The following is an 18,815-nucleotide window of genomic DNA, read 5'->3' as shown; positions in this document are numbered from 1 at the left end:
TGGGCATCGTGTCAAACGAATACAAAAGTAAGATACACTAGTTAAAAGAATAATACTTAGATAACAAAATTAATAAAAATATTATAACTTACTTGCTAATTCCTAATAACGAAATGGACTGAGTTCACGCGTAACTTGGTTTGGTGGTGAATGTCCATAATGGTCTCTAAGGACAATGAGGGCAATACAATTGCACGTCAACCTCAAGCGAAAGCAAGAGATAAATTAATGATGGGTATGTATATAAATAAGTAAAAAAAGAGTGACAGAGAGGAAGAGAATAAACAATAGAGCAGGAAAAAAAGAACGAATACATGATATGAACCTGAAGGGACATATGTTGTAAAAGCATAACCATTAAGATCTGGAAACACTTTTACACAATAAATAGTTTATTTATCTTCAGTGTGACTGATTATAGAACATTTAGTTACAATTGAAACAATATAGTATTATTTTTATTACCATAAACAACAATAATGCAACATAGTAGTTTGTTAATTTTCGGTTTATATATACTATCTTATTTAGGTACTATCAGGTTTATAGTTTTCTCTCTTTTTCTTTAACCCAGCACTCACTTAACTCATGTACTACAGAATAACTAAATGTTTAATTGAACAAAACTCATCTAAGAACCAAAGACTCACCTTTTGAAAAGAATAAAGATATCATGAAAGAGAAGCAGATGATGGTTACAGTATACAGCAAAAGGAAGAAAAATAGAATGATGCTATTGGACTTTGTGAACAACGATACGCCCGATTTGGAAAACCACGTAGCATTAGTCAGTATCGTCACTAAAATCACCGCAGTTAACAGGACCAGGAAGCAGTTGACGAACCACGCTGTCCAGTGCAGCCAGCTCGGAAGTCCCATGATCTTCATGAACTCCTGTCAGTCACCGACAAAAAGTACAATTATCATCCAAGCTTCCTTACAGACAACAAAGTTAAAATATCATTATGATGCACTGATTAAGAAATCAATTACTTTTTTTGTGGTCACTGGCTTTTTTAATTTATCTTGGTTATTATTTAAACAATTACTTTTACCCATTACCATTACCAACAATTTTTATTCCGTTTTCCGCACAGTGAAGCTCGTCATTGTCCGTGAAGAAGATGATTAATCTAAGAAAAAGATCTAAATGATAAACATATAATCTCTAAAAAAATATGACAGCAGTAAAGTATAATTTAAAGTTATCATCATTCTTATCTCAGCCCAAGGCAAGAAACAATTGGATTAATGTTGAAGTTGGTAGGCCTAGTTAGTATATAATTAAATAGACAAGTTTATTTTTCTTGTCGATGAGATAGATCACTAGAGATTTACACAATGAATGCTACTCATATAAATAGGGCAAAAATCAGACATATCCTTTTGAAATGAACCATCTCAGAATTCATTAGAATTGATGAAGTTAAACATTGTTTAGTTTTAATCAATATTAATTCACCAGTTTTAGAACCCTGGTAAGTAGTATGTAAATGGGGCTCCGTAAACAAGCGCCAGGCGGTGGTGTGTGTGTTGGTGTCCACCATCTTGGATTGTGACGTCACGGTGGCAATTTTTGACTCAAAATTCCTCAAAATTCTTCAAAAATGACTCAAAATGACTCAAAAATTCCCGTTTTAAGAAAAAAAATTCCCGTTTTCAAGGGAAAAATTCCCGTTTCGAGGGAAAAATTCCCGTTTTAGTCCTTAAAAATCCCAGCCGCTAGAAATGTCCACATGTAGGCTTAAGCATCCATGTCTACAGCCTCCGATAAGCCTCTGACGTCATCATGGATGACGTCACCGTTGCAGTTTCCGTTACGCCCGCCATCTTTAAATTTATTATCTGATTTTAATTTAAAAAAATTTAAATTTATAAAAAAATTCAATTAATAAAAATTTAATAAAAATATTTCAAAAACAAACTTTTACGGCACCGAGCTCGGAGTCCTCGGTTCCAACCCGGTGAGGGCAAAAAAAATGGCGAACGATCCTTCCTCCACAGAAGCCACCTACAGACTGACCTACCACCAATAACAAGGTATATATCATAAACTTGTATGACGTCATGTCCGCCATCTTGTAATTTAGTCGCCATCTCGGAAATCTTTATTTATTATCCGATTTTAATGAAAAAAATTCCAAAATTCATCAAAAAATTAACTTATTAGAACTCTGATTGATTATATCGATTCGCATCCTTGGTTCGAAACCGGTGAGGGCCAAAAATAAAATAAAAAGCATCAGATCCTTCCTCCACAGAAGCCACCTACAGACTGACCTACAACCAATATCAAGGTATATATATCGTCAGCTGGTATGACGTCATGTCCGCCATATTGTCTTCGTTCGCTGGAGACCGTCATCTTGTTTTCGTCTGCTAGAGTGTGCTGGCGACATGTTAGTATAATTTTCTGTTCACCATACCTTTAACCTCGTTAATTGGCACTGAACTTTGTCATTGACCTTGAACTTTGAACTTGACCTCGAACCTTGACCTTGAACCTTGACCTTAATCTGGAACTTTGACCTTGACCTTGAACTTTGTCCTTGTCCTTGAACTTTGACCTTGACCTTGAAATTTGACCTTGACCTTAACGTCCACCATGGATCCGACATTTTATGTTCAGTACATACTACCAGGAGCTACCACCTGCTAGTGGTCATTACCATCATATTGTTTTCGTCTGCTGGAGGACACCATCTTGTGTGTACTCGTCTTACCATCATGATAGTTTTATTCTAACCTGCTACAGTGCAGTAATCATTTATTATTACTGAGGTGCCCACCATCTTGAAATTTGGGAGCCATCTTGAAATCATGTAATTATTTAGCTAGAAATGCGGGAAAAATTCCAAATGTCTCCGATAAAATCAATTATTAATTTACAAATTAAATCGATGGATTCCTGTCCACGGTTCGATGGTGAACATTAAGGTCAAGGTCAAGGAGAGCAGGCGCTGGACAACATCAATATCTACCAGTGATGCTGCCGAGAGACGTCCCCCAAGTCTCCACCACTCTGTCGGAGACCGTTCCGCAACAATGGTAGGGAATAAAACGATTGTGAAAAGTGAACTAGAGGGGTTACAGAGGAGGGGAGCTAAGTGTTTAGGCATGTTTATTTGATTTTAATTAGTGTAATAGCTACACAGATAAGAACTGCTTTTATATAAATTGCACAAATCAAATCAAGAGCAGACCTGTTTCATAGGTGGGGATCTGGTTTTATACCATTACAAGAGTCGAGAAATTAAAAAATTCACCCTTCTCACAGGCCTGGATGTAAAAAGTACATAGTTATAAAAGTGTTAATAGGTAACATATTTAAGCATTCTTCATTTTGATCATCAGTTCATAACAGATAAGTTATTAAGATATGGAACTGAAGTGTACAAATGGTCAGTTAACTCAATTTCTGCTCAGGCAAACCGCAGAAATAGAGCTTTTTTTAAATGAAAGTTGGGAAAATGGTAGGTGTTACAGTGTGCATGTGTTTCTAGAATTACTTTTGTTTCCCTTACACTACTACATTCTCATATTGTTCCACATTGTCTCATCCAAAATTTATAAAATAGTAAGCAGTGATTCGTTCAAGATACAGAACATTGCACAAGGCAACTGTGCATAGTTGTATGTTCAAAAATATTGATACTGAGCTAGATGCATCTACAGACCTTGAGCTGCATCTCCTTCTCGCTGGTGATAGCATTGACGATGAAAGTGCAGGAATACATGAAGCTAAACAACACCATTATGGACACATATTTCTTCATGACCTCGAACAGGGGGTCGTTCAGGTATGGGGGCCATGGGAACATGCGCAGCAGCACCAATGGTACCAATGCATTGCCCGACACCTGCTCGATGATGCTTGCAGACACAAAGTGCTGCAGGGTGAGGAAGCCCTCCGCATGGTAGTCTGCAAGAAACGAGCATGAGTTCGATCAGCTAGGAGGGGCAAGGGAACATGCGCAGCAACACAAATTACACCTAGGTATCATTTGATGCATGCTTATGGTGCCCGCAGAGACATTGTGCTGCAGGGTGAGGAATCCTTCATAGTAAAAGTTTGCCTCGGAATGTTGGTGGTAGGGTGGGGGGATATAGCCATCAGCACCAAAGGCACAAAAGTTTTGTCTTACAACTTCTAGATGCAGACACAGAGTGCTGTAGGGCGAGGAATTCCCTCATGTGTTACCCTGTGAGACTTGAGTACACCTTGTTCGCACAATGTTTTACACATTAGTATTTAGTTTTAGTTAGTCTTAACACTTGAATTTTTGCTTAAAAGTATCCGTAGACAATAAGCTGTTAAATTTGTTAATACTCTGCATGATGTAATGTCAGATGGAAAAGGTGCAGGTCAATTAAATGTTTAGGGTTGATTATATGCAGTAATTGACAATAATGACTGGCAGAAATCGATTACAAGAATTTTATTCTAGCTGAAATGTGCTAATATTCTTCTTTATAACATTAATATGAACTTTTCTACAAAACAATGAAAACCACTTTTCAAATAAATTGCTTTACAAATCACTCTAAAAAATTTTATTTACCTGGGATATTCCCATGGTTGGTATCTTTTCTTATTCTCTGTATGCCCTCTTGGTACATCGGGAGCAATCTGTCGGTCTTCCAGTTGTACATGCTAGAAGAACTTGAAAATCGAGCGGATCTGGACTCTCCAGGAAATCTTATTCTGTACTGAAATGGGGGGAAAAAATATTTCGTTTCGTGCAGATCGTGTGATTTTACAAACTTAAAAATATATAGTCTGAGTTTGGAGGCTCCCAGATCCAATTATTGAAGTACGTACAAATTTTATATTTATTTATGGAAAAACCAAAGAAATAATATTACTTCCTTGCATTTTATTTGCAGTGTTATTTGGTATTTTTTGTATGTGTAAATTTCATGCTAACATTAGTGCAACTGGATGTAGGGTATCTTTGGGTGGTTTTAGGGGAATGATGAACCAAATTCTTCCTGCTAAACAAAAAGCAGACTCTAATCACAGTCGCGGCAATGGCGTGCTTGCCCCTGGGTTTGAGTAAGGCATAGCTTGACCAAGATCCAAAAAATTTCATCAAAATGATTGACTGAGTAAATTACAGGTTGTTCTGATTTTGCCCATCCAAATATTGTACGATGTTCGAGTTAGAATTGACAGAGCTTGTCATTGTTAGATATCCAAGTGTGTATAATGGGTTACCGAGAATGATTTCCGGCATTCTAAACCGTTATTTTAAAGGAATTATTTAATGGCACATGTACCTAATGTCATAAAATGTTCTTTTTCAATAACAGTTTAGAATCCCAGCAATAATCTTGATGACCCTGAGTATTTATTTTTATTATTATTTATAACTGCTGCGAATGGACAAAACTTCAGTGGCAAGAATTTCCACTACTTTCCTCTCACTCTTCTCCTGAACTGAGTTACACTCCTATCCAACACACACTCCTCTTCCAAAATATTCCAATCTACTATCGTTCTCACAGCCATAGAATGTTTCCCCCTTTCTGTCTTTCTCCGTTTTTTAATGACTTTCCTAGTGTTTTCCCTCCTAATTCTAGGCTTCCCCATCGCAACTCGTCTCCCCAGCTCTCCCCCTCCCGCCACACTCCGCACTTGGTACATCCTAACTAGCCTCTGCTTCTGCCTTCTAACCTTTAGGTTCTACCTCCCCATTTCCTTCATCAGCTCTGTTGGGCTGTTTGGATACTCTACCTTTCGCTTCCAACGATTCTCCTCCACTTTCCCTTCGCCCACTTAGCTCCCCTCTTCTGTAACCCCTCTAGTTCCATCGATTATTTCTAATCTAAGTTTAAAACTAAAAATGTTTGGGAGGGGTCTGAGTAGGGAATACTCTAAGTGCGTCTCAGGCCTAAGCCTATATGCTCTAATCATGCAGAGTTTAAGCCTCGCAGGGAGGGTAACATGCATTTTGTGATAGGTCGGGATTGGCCATCGATGGCAGCGAATGGTGCCATGACTAAATCCCTTACTTCTTAACTATAGATTAAAATTAGATAAAATAGTAATCCTGCATAGACACAGGGAAAACCCTGGGCTCTTTCAAGCAAGGTGCAAAATAATACATTAAGAAAGCATGTTGGTTACAGGAACCAGAGGGGTGATTCAGAAAGAAGAGTTGGACTCAAGCACTGCTCTATATGGGTACTATGCTGCTGCTGTATAGTCCAGCATGGGGCGAACCATTGTTGTATGCTTCCACCCATAAATGCTCGTCTTAGCATATCCAGAGCCTGTCTGCTCTTCTTAACAATCTTCTCCACTTGCTTCCCCCCCCCCCCCTTTCCAGATTTCCTTGCAGCACTGCTCCTAGGTATTTATAATGTTCAACAATGAATAACTTCACTGTCTCCTGAAAACACATTAGGGACAGTGGATCGTTAGCTTCAAATTAATAAATAAAAAAATGAAGGTTCGTCCATAGCTGTGCTTCTATTTATTTTCCTTTCATTGTTAATTATAAAAGAAGAAAACGATCATCATTTTTTATAATCACCAGTTGGTTTGATAAAGAAGTCAATTGCTTAAAATTTATAATAAGGTTAATACATTGATTAATTACAATTTATAATATGGGTTCATCTTAATGAGAGAAAATTTTATAATAGGGGCTGGCCAGTAAACATTTAGAACAAGAATAAAAATACAAATTGATTCTAAATATTAAACAAATAGCCAATTTACATACTCATGCTATCCTGTATTGCTTACAGTTAGTACGTCTAGTTATTTATAATAACAGAATTATAATCATTAACAACTTTAGCTATCACATATTTTATCAACTGTTGGCATCCTGTGGTGAACTGGCCCGCTGTGGGTATCGAGGAGAATTTGGAGGTAGTATTGCTGGGAGTGATAATTTATGATGGAGCCGGGCTACCAGGTGGCGTCTTAGTAGCCTTCAGGTACCGAGAACCAGAGAAAACTGCACTCTCCACTCCGTGTCTGGGATGGCAATTCTTGGACCCTGTCAAAACAGGGTGTTGCAGTGTGGCTTGCCGTCGTCCGGGGTCTCGGGCTCGAGTCCCGGTGTGGCTCCTAGTGGGAAAAGGCGGTTCTTGATCTGTGTTGTCCGGGTGGGCGCCAGACTAGCTCGTTTCTAGTCGTGAATTTGGGGTCGTGGATGTATGTGCCCCTGCGTGGCCCACTAGGACCGGCGGCGGTGTTGCGTGAGATGATTTTAAATAAGAGACGTGGAGTTGAGGTGGCGGTGTCGTACCTTTTATTCAGAGGAGCGAGTCGTACACAATACAACACTCTACAGAGGTCCCCGGGGGGTTTTACTTGTTACTCCGTGGCGCCGTATTGTTTGTGTTCCGCGTTACGTGGCCTCGGATGCTGTTATGTCTCAGACGTCTCACTGGGTACGCAGGTAACGTAATTTCGTAACACAAAGGCGGGACACAAAATACACTGAATTAAGGGGGTGCGCACAAGTTACGTGGCACTCGTTACTCGGGTAACGTAAGTTAGCAATACAAAATACGGGATACAAAAATACACTGAATTAAGGGGGTGCGCACAAGTTACGTGGCACTCGTTACTCGGGTAACGTAAGTTAGCAATACAAAACACAGGATACAAAAATACATTGGATTAAGGGGGGGCGCACACGTTACGTGGCACTCGTTACTCGGGTAACGTAAGTTAGCAGTACAGAATACGGGATACAAAATACACTGAATTAAGGGGGCGGGCGATTGGGGACGGCCAATCCCGTATGCAAATGTCTCGGCGCGGGTGTTGTGCCCACTGTGGTGAAACACGCACCGCAATTAAGTTTGGCCAAGTTCCCTTGCGGGTTTGTGGTCAGCGCCGTGCGCGTGACCTTAAATAAAGTTCTGTACGTTGCGGGAGACGGCCCGTGCCGTATGCTGAAGAGCAGCCCCGTTGACCAAGTGTGGTGCGGGGTGTCCTTAAGTTGATGCGGTCGGATTAGGTCCTGGACCGAAAAAGGGGACCGGGTACTCACGGAGAGGTTAAGTAATAAAAGGGGTTTTGTTAATTAGTGACTATATTTACCGGACGTTACTTTCAATGTAGACAAAGGATGTTGCCTCTCCGTGGGACGTAGGTCCGCCCCGGTCCATGAGCTGCGCTGAACTGCCGAACTGGCATGGCGTCCGAGGGAGGCTCGGCCTCTCTCGCGCCAGGCGTGACCTCATTACGCTAGACTCCAAACGGGTGTGTCTGGAAGAGATTTTATTGTCGCTAAAATCCTAATTTAATGTTTCAGGAGGAATGGGTACGGTTCTTCTCTTGTCTACTCAGGTTTCCGCGGCTTTGTCTTTAATTGCTGTTCGGGTCGCCTGACTCGGGTGGGCCATGGCCAGGGGTGTGTTCCGTTAGCGGGAGCGTATACTGGCGGGTGCAGGTCGGGCTCTGGGGTGGTCGTCGGCCAGACGACGTCAGGCTTCAGGAGAAGTCTCGCCAAGGAGCGAAACTGGCGCGGTGGATGCGGAAGCACTCATAATTTTAATTTAACAAAAGATTTAGCAAATGATAAATATTTTTATACTACAGCACATTTCGACTGATAGCTTTCTAAATGCTTATGGAAGGCATCCCTAGACGAGGCGACTACATCCTTGTAGTAGTAACGAAGTTAAATAGTGCTGAGGGCTGATCGAGAAACGATGCTGTCAGTGAGAAGTCGCGCCGATAAGTCCCTTGTATGGCACCTGTGACACTTAATTAAATCAGCGTTTCGCCTTGGAAGAAGAAGGGGATAGTTCGTCTACGGGGCCGAAAAGTTCCGAAGATGTCCGAAGGAGGGATCGAGAAATACTGACTTCGATCTCGACGTTGGTGTTAGTGCCAGATCGCAATGCGATCTACTGGGGAGTGGCCGAAACAGAGAAAAAGTCGACTCGCACATATCGCAAGAGACTACTTCAAAAGCATGGAGCTAATGGAGGAGACTGGTGGAGCGCTCTGGTGGTTCGTAAGAGAAAGACAGTAGAATGTTGGTTGTGTGAGATGCTATGGGGCAGGATGTGTTTGGCCAAGACTAGGAGTAGTCCGCCGCTAGAGGTCAGAGGTGGTACATTCTAACACTCGTGTCCAGACTTTGAGATAGGCCGTCACTGGCCGGGGTTAAGCACCGGTCAATGCTCTGGGGGGTGATTCTTGGAAAAGATTGAAGGGGGAGGTGGAAATTTGCAGGAGCAGTGGGAAATATGCTCTACTGAGCCTGGAGACGTGACTGGGCGTTAGCGAAACAGACTCCAGGGCCTGACTGGAAATGCTCGCCTCAGGCGAGCTCTGAAAAAAGGTGCCCTGTGAAGCTGCAGCCACAAGCAGTCCTAGTCACGACAGGCAGAGTGAATTTCACTCGCCGGTCGTGCACTGGGGCGGAAAAAATATGAGACCAAAAAGCTAGCCTTGCAAAGATCAGCATAGTCTCAGATGTGGCGCTGGGAACGACTCAAGGAACTAGCCAAACAAAAAATAAGTGGGAGTGTACAGCGGGCTGAACAAGTTTAAATTTTATTAAAAAAAGTCCTGCTAAAATGATGGTTCAAAATTCAAATTTAAAATGGTGCCGAAAATCACTTTCACAGCTCCCCTCCCTCCAACCTCATATTACTACTCATAGCTACATCTCTAGTGATTTACAAATTAAATACTTTGTCATGTCATTTACTATGAATCGTATATTTTCAACAATTACCGAGTTTTTTCAGTTAATAGTCAGTGCAAATAAGAACCAACCTGAATGTGTTGAGGCAGTTCCGTCGTGCCCGCTAGCGAGTCGTCAAATACGACTCCAGCTATGATGATGTACATGGCGCCCAGTTCAGTCAGTTGGGTATGGAGAGCAGCCTCACTCGAGAATGGAACTGCTGTGCCTTAAAATAAACAATTAATGTGCATGAGAATTTTACTTGCTGCATTTACCACAACACTTAAACTTTACACTTCTCTATATACTGATGATAACCATCGGTGCTCCTCCGATCGCACAGGTCACTATGGCACACCGCCGTCTTGTCCTGGCGTGTGCAACCAGAATGCACCCCAGTGCAGTGTAGGGCGAGTGAGTGTAGCATGACGAACACCAGCCGCCTTGTCCTATCGATTGCCACTCTAATGACAATCGACCACGACATTTGTTGCTCTTTATATATATGTTATATATATTGACGTCGACCCAAGTGTCTCCCCGGCTCCTTCAGGCCGTTATGCCTCGTCAGCGTCCTCTCTTGCATTAAGTGAAGTGCAGTGTGGTGGTTACGATCAGGGACGCACCCGCGTGCGCCCTGGAACGTCCTTAAACGAATACGGGTTTTGTAAATAATTCCTTCTATCTTTTAATTATCGTGTCAGTGTATTTCCTGTTGTCAAAAACGTTTTTTATAATACTTTGTAATGTTCTTAACTTGTGTTTACGTCTTTTAAAAGTAATTAATACTGTTTCGTAATTTCTTAAATAATTTGCACTAAAATATTGTTGTATATATTTTTGAGTGCCTATGTTATCATGTAGAACCGCAAGACTGGCCCGCCGCGCGAGTCGCTCTCTCCCACGCCGGCCTGCTTCCCCTTCCTCCCCTCCGCAGCCCGCGCGGGTAGGGATGCAACATCGCTCTTAAAAACATCGATATCACGAACATCGATGTTCAAACGAAAAAGCATCGATGTCAAAAAAACATCGTTCTGACAACCGATACATCGATGTTTTAACCGATGTTTTTATATATCAGGAAAAACATGCCAAAGTGATTTAAACTATAGTATGTAGCCAAAAACCATACCTACTACAGATTCCTGACCACAATATCTACAACCTAATTACAGTCGTGTCTCGTGCAGAACAAAAACATTTATTAAAAGCAAATTCTGCTACCAAAAACTTAAAAAAAAACCATGAACTTCTTGACCATCTCTCAGTAAACTTCAAAGACTTGTGGACAAATTTAAATGACTACAACTTCACAACATTAGCAGAAGTAAAGGTAAACATTAAAGGGCATGTCCCTAATTTAAATGTATGTAAAGCTGGCCGTCTGTTCGGGGTGTATGTGTGTCAGTGAGGCGGGACGATAAGCGCGACGCTCGCTGGTGCTTCTAGCGCGGTGTCTCCTCTGGACTAGCGTGTAGTCTTCTCGTCGTCACAGGATAACTGTGAGAACTGAGCGGTGACCGTGACATTATATGGCCGAGAAATGAAGATAAAGGTGTACTGCACTGCCCTTAAGTGGTTTCAAGATGCTGTATCGGTTGTTTTATCCCTAAAAATTACTCCGAAAACACGCCTTTTAGCCATTTTCACTCTACTAAAAACACATTTTAAAAACTTAATCCGAATTCAAAAGTACCTTTCGACATTCAGCGAACACTTTAATGCTTTTTGTAAACAGACCCCACTCGGATATCTTGAGTAGTTTTCAAATCACGTTGGTTTTTCCTGAAGCTCTGCGCACCGTGTGTGTGCCCGGGCAGATTGCAGGCTTACTTAAAATAAAATTACCCTTGTTATTTATGTTTTTAGTTATCATTTCATGAATATAGTACAAATCATGAGGGATATATTTATCCAAAAACCATTGCGATACGACATTTAGTTTTCAAGAAACCTTTTTTTTTAATTTTCGATACTTATAAAACTTACATTTTTAAGTATAAAAAAGTAGGTAAATGCTAAACCATTTTGGTTGGTACCCTTATCATTTTTTCCCCAGTATTTTAAGAAGTCCAAAATCATTTAAAAAATAACTATTTTTTTACACAATTTATTTTTAATTAAAAAAAAAAATAGGGAAAAAGCATGAAGTGTATGTGCAGGTTTAAAATGTAACATTAATTTTCTCGACAGAGCTAGCGAGACCGTATCAGTACCAATCAATAGCTTGTATGTACAACAAGCTATGAAATTGTCCATAAAGTCTCACTGATTTTTCCCTATATTTTTTAAAATTTTAAAGAAAATTCTTATGTAAACAAATTTTTTTAACGGTATTCATTTTTTCCAAATGATTTTACACTTCTTAAAGTACTGGGAAAAATTTATACTGAAATCAACCAAATAGTTCAGTATTTACAAAATTTATGATACCTACCTACTTAAAAATGTAGGTTTTTATAGTAAGTATAGACTGTTAAAAAAATTGTATCTTAAAAACTAAATGTCGTATCGTAATGTTTTTTTTTATATATTCAATAAATATTCATGAAATGATAGCCAAAATATTATAAAAAAACTATGGCAATTTTAATGATGAACGATGTCGATGTTTTTGGACTTTTTCATCGATGCATCGGCGATGTATCGCTCTTCAAAACATCGATGCTGACATCGATGTTTCATGAACGATACATCGATGTTTTCAAAACATCGATGTATCGTTTGCATCCCTACGCGCGGGCGGGCGGCGGAGTGTCAGTTGCTATCTGGCTGCCGCACAGAGCAGACCTGCTTCGCTCCGCTCCGCGAGAAGTAGCACGCTACGCAGTCCGGGTCGCAGCGTGGACGAAACGTCCGTCAGCCGACGTGGTCGTCCAGGCTGTGACAGGATTTCCAGTGATAAATCTCGTCAACAAGATCGCGTCTACTTCACTTCGCAATTCGCTCCGCTCGAGACGCACGCTGTGCACGTCTGAACTTTCTTACTTTCTTAACCGGTACGTTTAGTGACGGGTCACGTTTAGTCATTGCCTCCGCAGTCACATCGAGTTGCGCCCCAGTTATTACCAGCAGGGGCGCAACAACAAGGGTGTGCCGTAAATTAGGCATTTCGTCACCCTTTTTAATTTTTTCTATTATTTTAAAATTTTTGGGATTTCTAATTTTTTAATTTATCTGGTTGTTAATGGGGGTGATTTACTTTTTGTTAGGCCGGTGTACGCCACGGATTTAAACTTTGTGCCAGTGGACCGAAGCCCCTTCCCAGGGGGCCAATCTGATATTTTGCTGTCTAATGTGGACATGGTCAGCCCGGTTGAAATTTCTCTCGCCTGCAGTCACGTCCCGAGTTTGTAATTTTAATTCCCTGCATGACCAAAACTGCTTTGAGCAGCTCCTGGGCTGCAAGCTGCTACCTTGTAGAGGCCTGCTGAGAAAAGCATGTCTCGTCACGAAGCAGTCTCCAGTGGAGCTGCGTTCCCACCTTAGTGGCTATTTCTGCCCCCCCTTCCTCTCTCTCCTCCTCACTTTAGTTCTGAGAAAGTAAGCTAGGAGCAGTGACCGGACGGGACGATGACCTGATGCAAAAACCTTCTCCCGGGTCCGACAGACACATCCCTGACATCTAGCGGAGGAAAAAGTAACCGCGGGCCTGGTCGCCAGCGTGCAGAGCTTACCCTCATGACACCTGGTGGCAAGTCTGCTCACCACCTCAAGTAGTTCCCCCTTACGCCGCTAGAAAGCAGCGTCGCGGTGCCATAAGGCACTATGCTTTCCTCTCGCGGCCCGGAGAAGTCGATTGTTCGTTGCTTTCGTTTCGGTCCGGTAGAGAGCGCGCATGTCGTGTTGTTGTCACGCCCGCCTCGGACTCCTTCGGAAATTGTCGGCCTAGAACCGAACCTATCCCCTCCTTTGACCCGGGGCCTTACCGCCCGATTTAATTAGGTGCTTTGTCCGATTGCGGGGCACTTAGCCCTCTGACCTCGGCTACTGACCACGTCTCCTCTACGTCCTCTGCGCTAAGAGGCTTTTGCGGGAACGGTGATTTTCGTGTGCACGAGAATGTAGTCAGCTTGCTTAAGGGATGTGATCCCGTTTGTACAGTAGCCAGGCAGAGGTAGTTTTTAGAAAAGTCATGCGTAGTTAAATTTTTATTTATTCTTATTTAATTCTAAAAAATCTGGTTTCGTCCGCGCATCCTGACTTCTCGGTCCGCGGCATCCGGATGTCGGCGCGAGACACCTAGTGAGCTCCGAACTCTACACCCTGGTTGGTGAGTAATCCGGCCTTTTCCCCCCCATTCCCGTTTGTTGGCCTTTTGCGCCGACGGTGTAGGACTGTCTGGAAGCAAGTCTAATTCGTTTTGAATTTGATTTGGGTTTCAGACAGGGTCGAAGTGCTGGAGAGACAAATTGCTCCCAGCTCGTGGTCCTGCACCTCCACTGCGGGTCACGTTAGAAGAGAGGTTTCCGCGACCCGACGTTATTTTTTGAAGACCCGGGTGGTAATGTGAAATCAACATCCCCCCCCCCCCACTTTCTAGCTACGAACTACATTAATCGAATGAATAGCCTACCAGCGAACAGTGCCTTCCTCAAGAATCTGTAAAATCGAGGAAACTCATATATATATGTAATTGTTGGGACATTCAAATTTGGTGCAATTTTTAAATTTTTGATTATGTAATAATTTTTGGTTAAGGTGTAATATGTATTATTTTAAATAATCCTGGGGCGCCCCCCTTTAACTTTGTTAATTACTAAGATTTTTATTGTCAGGTTTGAATAATACGAACACAAAATTCCTTAATAATAAACCAGGGAACCTATAGACCAAGCTACTTGTGTAGTGTTAATTTATTTATGATATACCTTCTTCCCTTAAAAGATCCACCAGCTCCCAAGTTGCTTATGTCAGGGAGATCCAAATTATCTTGTTCTCCACCTCGTGCCACCTCTGGTATTTTTCTTATTTTTCTTACCCAGCAGTTTCCAAGGCTCTTTTTAATTAATTTAAAATAATTTAATTTTGTGGCACGAAGGGCGTTACAAGGGGGGGGGAAATCATGGGTATTTTGCCCCCCCCCCCTCTGAAACCTTGAAGTGGGGGCAAAGTAAGTGCTGTGTAATCAATTTTTAGATAGTAAAACTGCTTAAATAGCACCATTTTCCACCTTGAAATAAAGATTTTCCTGCGGGAAGACCCCCGGACCCCCCGCTTCAATAGGGGGGATCGATGTTTTTTTTATAAAAAGGTATATTGCCCCCCCCCTTTGGAAATTTAGTTGTTGCGCCCCTGATTACCAGTGTGTTTCCGGGAGTCCGGGTCGCGGCGAGGGAGGTCGCTCGCCCCGCAAGGCGTCGGCCAAGCTGCGATAGGGCTTCGACGGAATAAAGGAGCTCGTGAAAACGGACAGCAGCATCTTCTCCTTGCTACCTTCTACATTTCCTCTTACCTATACACATTTCCCTCCCGGTGCCATGTTTCACGGTCCCGGCCACGTGGGCCTGAACTCCACTCCCTCACCGACTGGAGCTACGCGGGCAAATCAGGGCGAGTCTCAGGACAATTTTCAACAGGGACTTAGGGACTGCAGGCCGAGGGACATCAATATATATCATTGAGCAATTGTTAGACACTATATTTCTCCAGGGAAGGACACTGATTAGTGGAGTAACCCAATTATGGCTAACAAGATGCTGAATGCTACATTAGTTGACGATGTGGTGGTTGATAGTAATACACTATAATGCATAAAAGTAAATCAATGTTAAGGTATTACATGCTAGCAGACAAAAACAATATAGCGAAACCAATATTGCTGTTATGACATAATAAGGGTGGAAATAATGTATACTATTGTAGGGGAGGGGGTTTTAGTTACCTGGTAAATTTTGTGGTGGAAAGATGTTGATGTTTTTACTGGTGCATTCACCAGGATCGAATACCGTACTTTAGGAATCTATTACATAAATGGAATACCTACTTTTAATAAAATTTTAAAGAATTATTGTTATAAAAACCTTTCTTGTGTGTTTTTAGGTAAAAATGTAATCGAGATGTGACATTCACAGGTGGTGTCATATTTTAGTCATCATGAGTTTAAAAGTTCACGATCCAACTTAGCAGCTGGAATTAAAAAGTTTAAATATCTTAAGCCACTTGTAGAACTTTTCAAGTCTGTGACATTTCTATGGATTAAAACTGGAAATTTCCTCTTCAAACGAGATTTTATCTCGAATTAGCGACTTTCTTTTTTTTTGTCATTTTGAGGATTGTTGAGGTTTTTTGAGGAAATTAGTGGAAATTTTCCCAAAAAATTCAAGATGGTGACCGGTTATTGACTTGCACCACAAACGCTCACCCTGGACCCTGCGCTCGAATCGCCATTTACCTACTACTGTTCACATACAGAGCTATATTATATATATATATATATATATATATATATATAGGGAGATAGAGAGATTATATATATTTGTGTGTGTGTGTACCCACTTCATACAAATTACAAAAAAAAAAAAAAAAAAGAGACATTGCAACACATGTCGGGCAATAGCACAAATTAAAATCAGACCAAAGGGTATTTCCTTAAATTAACTGCAGTAGAGTATTAACTCTTGCACATTACCTAAAATTAGGTGTTACATCTCACAGGGGTAGTCGCGATACGTGTGGATGAATGATTCAGCACACACCCGCATCATTGATGCGCACTCGATGTGTAGCGAACATAAGCGTGTAGCGGTCGGGTCCGCTACCACCAACCTCGCGCGTCTGCGCGGGCGTCGGCGCACCTCCCCCTCCTCCTTCCCCCTCCTAGTGCGTGTTTGATTTCTCCTCGCCTCCCCTCCTGGGGTTGGCGCATGCGCGCTGTGCCGCGCCGATTTAATAAAAGCCGCTGTTAGGTGGTATTTCATTCTTGTAAGCATGATTTACTCGTCCCGTATGGACTACTCCAGTAGCTTGAGTGGCTACATTGTCTGTTGTGGCATGTAGTCTGTTAATCTTTATATTGTAACGACGTGCGAGAGCGACCTCGGGGGAAATAATGTAAGTGTTATTCTTGTTTGCGAGTGAGGCGGTGGCCCTTGCCCTAATGTAACGTAAAATAATAGCTTGTCTTGTTTAAATTCCCATTCGGCCGCCACCTAGAAAATTATGTTTGGCTTAACTGAATTTACTTAATGAATTAACTTGTTGTAATTGTTCTCCCCTGAGGCGTCGACGTATGTAAAACGTACGTAAAGTACGTAACGTAATTTAAATAATTTTGTAATAGCTTGTAACTTCCTAGCGCGCATTATGTTGTTGTTCGCGTATTTTTTTGTCTTTGAAGTCTCATTCGATGTAACTTTTCTGTATTTGAGGCGTTTGTCTTGTGTGGACATAACGTCCCTTTTGATGGTCCGATAGGGACCACGCACTGTTAAGCAGGTGTCGCTTGCATTTTTCTTGGCATTGAGAGATGGCTCGTTCACCTCAATATTCATCGTGTATTTTCTTTGTCAATTATTAATGTCACTATTAAAATTGTCTAACTATTTATGTCATTAATGAAGTAAAACTTCTAAACGTGATTGCAATCATAGTCTGTCATGCTTTTTCTCTTTAACACGTCAGTAATATTTTGGTATTAAAAACAATTGTTAATCTTAATGTATTTCCAGTAATTAAACCTGCTCCCAAACACCTTACCGCAGTCCCAGCTATGCTATGGCCCTTCCTCCTCGCCTTTAAGCCTTTAAGCTTTCAGGCGAGCAATGCAATGCATGCAGTTTGCATGTGTGCTGGGGAATGAATTTATGTTTGAACATCTGCTGTAAAAATTGGTAACCATTATATTATTAACGTTAATTTTCAGATCTTCATTTTATTACACTTCTTCACGAATCATGTTGTATTGCCGGCGCCCGGGTTTTCGTTTTCGAGATTCTGCATAGTTCCTAGCGGGAAGGCTGGTTTATTACGTGAAACGTGTCTGGGAGGGCGCCAGGCTAACTCGGTGGTTAACCACGAGGTGGGTCGGGGGGTACGAAAAGCCCCTGTGTGGCCCACTAGGAACGGCGGTGGTGGTCGTGGTGTTAGGGATCCCTAAAAACTGATGCACTACTGGCCCTACACAGCATAGCACGCTGATCCCTAACTGGATTGGGGAGGTTTCACAAATAACGTACACGAGTCTGGTTTGCACTGTCGTATACACGTCGCGCACGGAGTGTGCGGAGTGGACGTTTAATTAACGTTGGCAATTACACTTGCAGTTACAGTTACACTATTTTCCCTACACAATTACACTATGTTTACACTGGACACTCTGACGCGCCGTCACTAAGATTAAGTCCTCACGCCAGTCGAGTTTGAGGGGGAGGGTTCGGTTGGAGTCGGCCAATCCCGTAATTTGCGAACGGCGACGCTCGGGCCCACCTGTGTGGACCGCGGCTCGCTATTAAATTAGTTAACAGTCTTTAACTAGATGTGGCCGGTGCCTGTGCACTTCGGCAATAGTGAAATGTCTGTGGTGGCGGGAGTCGGCCCGCTCCATATGCTGCACTGCCCCGCGTAAAGCGTGGTGCGGGGAGTTTACGTTTAATCGGCTGGGATAGGCCCTACACTGTAAAAGGACCAGGCGCACACGAGGAGTTAATTAAAAAAGGTTTTGGAACGTGACTATATTTACCAGAATGAATTCAGTGTCGGCTATGGTTGATGTCTCCCCGTGGGACGCACGTCCGTCCCGGTCCGTGAGTCGCTCGGTACTGGCGTCTGGCCCCTGCGCGAGGGGAGGGGTGAGCATCCTCTCGCGCCAAGGTTTCTAAAGTTCCGTTATTCGTAAAATATTATATTAACAAAAGATTGTAAGTGGATCTAAATTCACACATTAAAAATTAACAATTAACCTAATACATATATATGTTTTGGAAATTGGATTTAACAAGTTTACATTAATTGAGTTTGAATAATCTGAGTCAAATTGGAGACTGTTCGTCTCTTGATGACTGCTCCAGTGGCGAATGATACATGAAAATTTGGGGCGGTTTAAATTAAGTCACACACTACTTTAATTAAATTAGGCTGAAGACCGCAAGGGGAGCACTCACAAATGTATTAATAAAAAACCACATGTGAGTGACCCGGGCACTC

General features: G+C 41.9%; 1 protein-coding gene across 1 annotated transcript in view; it reads right to left on the bottom strand.

Moving 5' to 3' along the window:
* The window catches only part of LOC134531922 (phospholipid-transporting ATPase ABCA3-like), a 163,551-nt gene that overhangs the window by 114,171 nt on the left and 30,565 nt on the right, over nt 1-18,815 (bottom strand). The window contains exons 4-7 of the mRNA XM_063367968.1: nt 9,761-9,897; nt 4,563-4,710; nt 3,678-3,922; nt 811-894 (exon numbers count right to left, since the gene is read on the bottom strand). Of these exons, the coding sequence (XP_063224038.1) occupies nt 811-894; nt 3,678-3,922; nt 4,563-4,710; nt 9,761-9,897 (614 nt within the window). The remainder of the gene's footprint in view (nt 1-810; nt 895-3,677; nt 3,923-4,562; nt 4,711-9,760; nt 9,898-18,815) is intronic.

Source organism: Bacillus rossius, chromosome 1 (assembly GCF_032445375.1).
Source record: "Bacillus rossius redtenbacheri isolate Brsri chromosome 1, Brsri_v3, whole genome shotgun sequence".
Classification (NCBI taxonomy): Eukaryota; Metazoa; Arthropoda; class Insecta; order Phasmatodea; family Bacillidae; genus Bacillus; species Bacillus rossius.
Note: the sequence above shows the minus strand (reverse complement) of the source record. Positions and strands in the feature narration are given on the sequence as shown.